Raw genomic sequence first — 5674 nt, 5'->3', positions numbered from 1 at the left:
GAACGAACATAACTTATATGTTGGTCCAACTCGCCCTAAACTAGCAAGATGAAACTACTCACACTTTTTCATCCCAACGGGGTTTTGAGATTTTTCAGAAATTAATTTCAGATTGTTCCTCGCCACGAACCCAAATTTCCAACAGTTCTGGCTGGGCTGATCCCCAAGCTCCAACAGCGGAGCCAAGTGTGCGTCAGGCCAGGTAAAAACAACTCTCTGCAACGCTAAAGAAATGGCCAAAGCAGAGTCGCACGCACCAGAGGTGTCAAGTCAATGGCCGCTAGCTAAAGCTCGCAGATCAACGAGGCAGCAACTTGACTGTTTCAATGTTAGTCAGGTTTAAGCAAAGCTTACGTTGACTATCATCGGTTCATAACGTATGCCCTGATGCAACGATGGCAAGAATCAGTGCACAATGATAGTAGTATTACAAGATCTTGCCAAGATACTGACCTACCTGACAGAAGATGTAGGTGTTGTTGTCATGGTCGCCAGACTGTTTATGCTTTCTCTAGATAAATCTCCTTAACGTAATGTGATTACGGAACTAGGTACAGACACCCTGTTATGAAGCAGAGGTAAAGATTTCTCCAACGCTAAAAAGAACTGCTCGTACTTAGTACTGACCGCTTAAGCAGTTCATGTGCGTAACCTTGCAGTATTTTCACAAATTTTACAATCACTGTACTGGCCATCGTGTAGAAGAATACTGTACTGAACAGAGGTTACTGGAAGCAGTGAGACATAGATTTCTCCACATCTTGCCAGGACCAGTAGCATTTTTCTTTTCTTTTAAAAATACTTATGTCAATCATCCAGTCCGAGTAACCTAATGTTTGACAAACAGGCTCAACCAATCCCGTTGAAGTACTAATTTTTTTGGAGGCAATTATCAGTCTTCTAACCTCGAAGCATGTGGAGTATATGAAATGTTTTCAGTGAGTTGAACCTGAAGAAGTCCTGACGAATAGCATCAGAGCCACATGTCCCGGAAGAACGCTTTCAGCCCTAAAATAGCAGCGGAAAGCAGTCTCTAGTCTGTACCGGCCAAAATTTCCAAGTTCCAAAGTGGTAGAAGGAATACCTACCTCAGAGCACACTCACAAAGGAAAAAACAGATCATATCAGAGGAAATCAAGCATTTTGGGAACAGGCAAACACACAAAAAGATCAGACGCTCATTCGCCAGGTCCGACCTCAAAAGATTCAGGACCAGTCGATTTATGAAGGTGTACAAGTAACATGCCAAATCAATCAAGGGATCAACAACTTAAGGTCCCATAAGAGGGGCAATAATAATAATTTGAGCAGATTAGGTCCCAAACCGGACACACAAGTTACTCAAATTTGAGTTTGGATAGAATCATGATCAGGAAACAACAGATGCGAAGAGTCAGACACCAAGTTTCGAACAATGAACGAATTTTCGTATATTCGGATGGAACAAATATATCTGACAGTTCCATCAAGCTCCCACACATTCAATGGGAGGAGATTTACACTCACTTAGGCTAACATTTCTGTGGCATATCAAAGAGCAATTGAAATGGGGAGCCAAAGAACAAATCTGATCTAGACTAAAAGATTTCTACAAAAAAGGGTACAAGCTACCGGGCCTGCCACGAACAACAACCGCTGATGTAGAGATCTCAGAGGACCACCGGGTTGATTATGTACAACAATGGTCCATCCACAATTCAACAGGAGCACCAAGCATGTGATGTCTTGTACCGAGAAACCACACACTGGACCAGCATAGCTGGGTGCACGGGTGCTTTCCCTGAGGAAAGGCCATGTGAGGTGCCAACGCTGCTGTTTACTTTCACCAAATGCTCTCGAACAAGTCACTGGTGTGTACCGGCAGGCCATAATTCTGGAACGACCTAATCCTGCCGTCCCATCCCGCGGTTACCATCACTCGGCCCCAGGAGTTTGATGTGCTCTGGGAACAGTTCCTCAGGAGCTTGTACTGTGACTCGTCCAAATTTGCACCGATCGAGCAAGACGGCAGCATTTCCTCCGGCCAAGTTGCTGTCGCACCTTTGCAAGGGGGCTCGGTGAACAACTCCTGGTTCAGATTCAAAATACCAGGAGCAGCAGATCTCGACGTGAGACTGTTAGTGGAAGAATAGTCTCCGCGGCAACTTGAACTGTGCTTGACAGCCTTACCCAAGCTCCAGAAACTACCTCCTTGTGATGGTAAACTTTTACAGGCCAAAGAAACGTGGCTTCTTGGTTTCGTACCATTCCATGGTATTGCAATGGCTGCATTGTTGGATTGGAAACGCTCTGAGGAGTATGTGATTTTTGCTTGTCGCCATGCAGATTCATCTTGGCTGTCACGGTTCCAAACATAAATGTTGGAGTCTTCACTAGCAGAAATTATATGCTCCCCGTCTGGAGTGAATGATGCCGACAACTGGCAAGAACCACTTCGGAGTCCTGATAGTTTAGAAATACAAGTTTAGAGGTAATGACATATAGGGGAAAAGACTACACAGCTAATAATTGTATAGGACGGAAGGCACAAAGCTCAAGTATTTGAGTTGTACCACTGTAATTCTGAATCACATTGGTTCCATCCAGTATTCTGATCTTTGAGTCAGCAGATGTTACCATTAGTTTACTTGGGTTGCTTGGACAGAACTGCCATGGAAATGAGAGAAATAGTAAGAAGCATTCATAATGAAAAAGGACAAACAGAGTTAAAAATTGCGACAACAGTCACTCTTTTTTTTAGATATTTACCTGAAAACTTGTGATTCTCTTGAAGGAAGATTTCTTCTTGCCATGGAGTGCAATCTGAGTTTCCAACCGCAGTAGGTTGTCTGATCAAAGCAGAATAGTTTAATTAGCAATTGCATACATCAAAATACTACAAATGTTAGGCGAGAACTGTTGCAAACTAAAAACATGTAAACGCTGCAAGACATTTACTATTTATTTACCTGATGCATGATAAAAACGACAATGTCCAGTAATCGTTCCAACCACTGCTCCCTGCAAGAAGCAAAAGAAAAAAGGGAGATCAATCTCACAAACTATTAAGAGAATTATCTGACAAACTATTGAGGTGTCAACAAACAAATTAGACAATAATAACTCAGTAGGGCACTAATAATCGTACCTTTCCATCAGGTCTGTAACAAACTGCTGTAACTATGTCTCTAACATCAACCCAATCCACAACACTGCATCTTGAAATGTCCCATACACGAACTTTGCCATCAATGGACCCAGTGATGAAGCAATTGTCATTAGTTGGATTAAATTGGACACAAGTCACTGCAGAACAAGGAGAGCGAACTGTCAGCTTCAATCCATAAGTAAGTCATAACATTTAAAAACAAAAAAAATCAGAATTTATGAGCCTACCAAAGTTGCCATGCCGGAAAACTCTGAGGCAGTTTGCAGATCCAATTTTCCACAAGCAAACAGTTTTGTCTGTTGAAGCCGACAGTAGATGCTGCAAGGTGTCAATTTTTAATCATCATAAATAAAAAGGTATAAGAGAAACAAAGAATCAATCCCCTTATATTGGAAAAAATACATTTCTTCAACTGACCTTGTTGTTTGACCATGACAGGTCCAGTACATCACCGGCGTGCCCATGGAACTCATGCAATGGTTCCTCAGAGATCTGGAAAACCATTGTTGGAATCACAATGCAGGCAGACTCTCCAGTTTTCTTCATGCCCTTGACTTTCGATCTCTTCTCGTTGTCAATATTCACTGGCGCCAACCCATACTTGCGCCGTGCTTTGAGGTAGATACAAGAGGGATCATCCAGAGGAATTTTACAGTCATCAGACTGTGAAACACCCCAAATCCTGATAACTCCATCTTCGCCGCCGGTCGCAAGAAACTGCCCGTCAGGACTGAACTTCATCGTCAGGATAGCACCATCATGTGCCTTGATCACTTGGCCTTGATACAGTGCAGACAATTCCTTCGACCGCTTCCGGTATGAACGGACTTTAATTCTCTCATACCTTCCGCCCCGAATCTGCTCGCTGTCGGAGGTGCTGGTGCTAGCTTCATCATCTCCATAATCCACAACACAAGCCGCTACACCCAGCCTCTCAAACCATCCATTCCTCCTCCTCTCCACTGTCGTGGGAGCAGCAGAACGCTTACCATTTCGACTCATAAGCCTCCGGATGAAGGACAATGAACTGAAACTCCTGCCCACCTTGCAGCCATCATCCTTGCTGGATCCACTGACGGAATTGTCATCCGACACGCCGTCCTCGCAGCTCGTCGTCTCCTCCGTCGACCAACTCGACATGGAGCAGTCGTTCTCTTCTGACTGGGACGACAATCTCCCAATCTCCGGCACGATCCCCCGCTCCTCCTCCTTCTCGACATCTCCCGCAGTGCACACAGGATCCGCCTGCCTGGGGCTCGGGCTGCACTCCAGACCCATGCTTCTCAAGAACCGCTCCTTCCTCTCCTGCACACTGTCGAGGCGACCTGACCACGGCAATGCCGGGGCCGGGCTGCGCGCCGGCGACGCCAGCAACTCCTCACGCGTGTCAAAGAAGGCTTCCTCCTCCGCCTCCATCCTACTAGAGCTCGCTACTAATTGGCACGACTCCATGGATCGTTGGGACAGGCACGGCGCTGCAAAGAGTAGTTCTAGATAAGAAACAGTGGGGAAACACATCTCAGAGCGGCGTCCGGACAGGCGCTTATATAACAGTAAGTAAAGCGGCAGAGGGCGCTGAATTGCCTCGGCGGCAACTGGCATACGGGGGACGAGAACGCGGGGGTAGGACGCACAGGAGAGGAAAAATTTTACTGGCGCGATTAATCGGTCTAAAGAAATTAGCACCAAATCCGAACTATTCAATTCCCCGTATCTCCCATCAAATCCCGCACCTAGCGTGGCCAAATCACCCCCAAGCAATGCATCTGGCCTCCGCAGCAGCGAACCAACCGCGCGGCCATTGTTAAAGCAGAAAGACGGCCAGGCCAAGAAGCGTTGCCCGGAAGGGAAAAAACAACAACTTTTTTCTTCTCCGAGAAACGGCGAATTCAACAACACATATCTCGAAAGGATTTGACGGCAGGGGAATAGGAAAAGGGAAATTTCTGGCGGTGGAAGCTCACCTGGGGCAGGGAAAACTCGCGCGCACGCTCGGGGAATTGGAATCCAAGGAAGGTATCGGTTTTCAGCGACGCGCGTGTTCTTGGTTCGTGGTCGCCGGGCGCAAGAACAAGCCCGGTAGCATGGCGCAAATGGGGAGTATTGTTCGAGGATTGGAATCGACGAGAAGGCGGAAAGATTAAAGAGAAAGGTGGACGAATTGGAGATGGGAGCGATTTATTAGGACGTGGAGTCGGGGGCGCGGGGGTCCCCGTCCGTCCCCATCACCATCGCCAGATTTGGAACCAGCAAAAAAAAAATGGATTTAAACTTATTATTTACCCGGTAACGCACTGCTACAAAGAGAAAAAAACAATTATGCTGTACTCAACTGAGTATACTTTGTTTAAAATATACAGTTTTTTATTGGATGAGATATATTAGCATCAGTTCTGATGTCGCGAATTTGCTTTTCTCTGCTGATTTATTGCAAGTTTTTCTCGGGCATTTTTTCTCCGTAGTCTGGACGTTTCTGACGCTGGTCTAGTGCGCATGCCACTCTTCTTTTTCTCTTTCACTTTTTCA

General features: G+C 45.8%; 1 protein-coding gene across 2 annotated transcripts; it reads right to left on the bottom strand.

Moving 5' to 3' along the window:
• Nucleotides 1–1405: 1405 nt before the first annotated feature.
• LOC100828955 (WD repeat-containing protein 44) lies at nt 1406–5309 on the bottom strand. 2 transcript variants are annotated; one of them, XM_014903417.2, is made up of 8 exons: nt 5113–5309; nt 3566–4638; nt 3376–3466; nt 3128–3285; nt 2949–3000; nt 2749–2828; nt 2553–2646; nt 1406–2442 (listed from the first exon to the last, which is right to left on the bottom strand). In XM_014903417.2, the coding sequence occupies exons 2-8, from the start codon at nt 4598–4600 to the stop codon at nt 1823–1825; spliced, it is 2130 nt and encodes a 709-aa protein (XP_014758903.1). In that variant the 5' UTR covers nt 4601–4638; nt 5113–5309; the 3' UTR covers nt 1406–1822. The 2 variants fall into 2 exon arrangements, with proteins under 2 accessions (XP_014758903.1, XP_003580346.1); XM_003580298.4 differs by having other exon boundaries at nt 3566–4623.
• Nucleotides 5310–5674: the final 365 nt, after the last annotated feature.

This window comes from Brachypodium distachyon, chromosome 5 (genome assembly GCF_000005505.3).
Source record: "Brachypodium distachyon strain Bd21 chromosome 5, Brachypodium_distachyon_v3.0, whole genome shotgun sequence".
Lineage (NCBI taxonomy): Eukaryota > Viridiplantae > Streptophyta > Magnoliopsida > Poales > Poaceae > Brachypodium > Brachypodium distachyon.
The sequence above is the reverse complement of the archived record's forward strand: the minus strand, read 5'-3'. Positions and strand labels throughout refer to the sequence as shown.

Coding starts and splice junctions, on each gene's coding strand:
- LOC100828955 (XM_014903417.2), bottom strand. CDS start 4,600: ATGGAGTCGTGCCAATTAGTAGCGAGCTCTAGTAGGATGGAGGCGGAG. Junction 3,286..3,375: donor TTTCCGGCATGGCAACTTTG/GTAGGCTCATAA, acceptor CTTGTTCTGCAG/TGACTTGTGTCCAATTTAAT. Junction 2,443..2,552: donor TGTGATTCAGAATTACAGTG/GTACAACTCAAA, acceptor CTAAACTATCAG/GACTCCGAAGTGGTTCTTGC.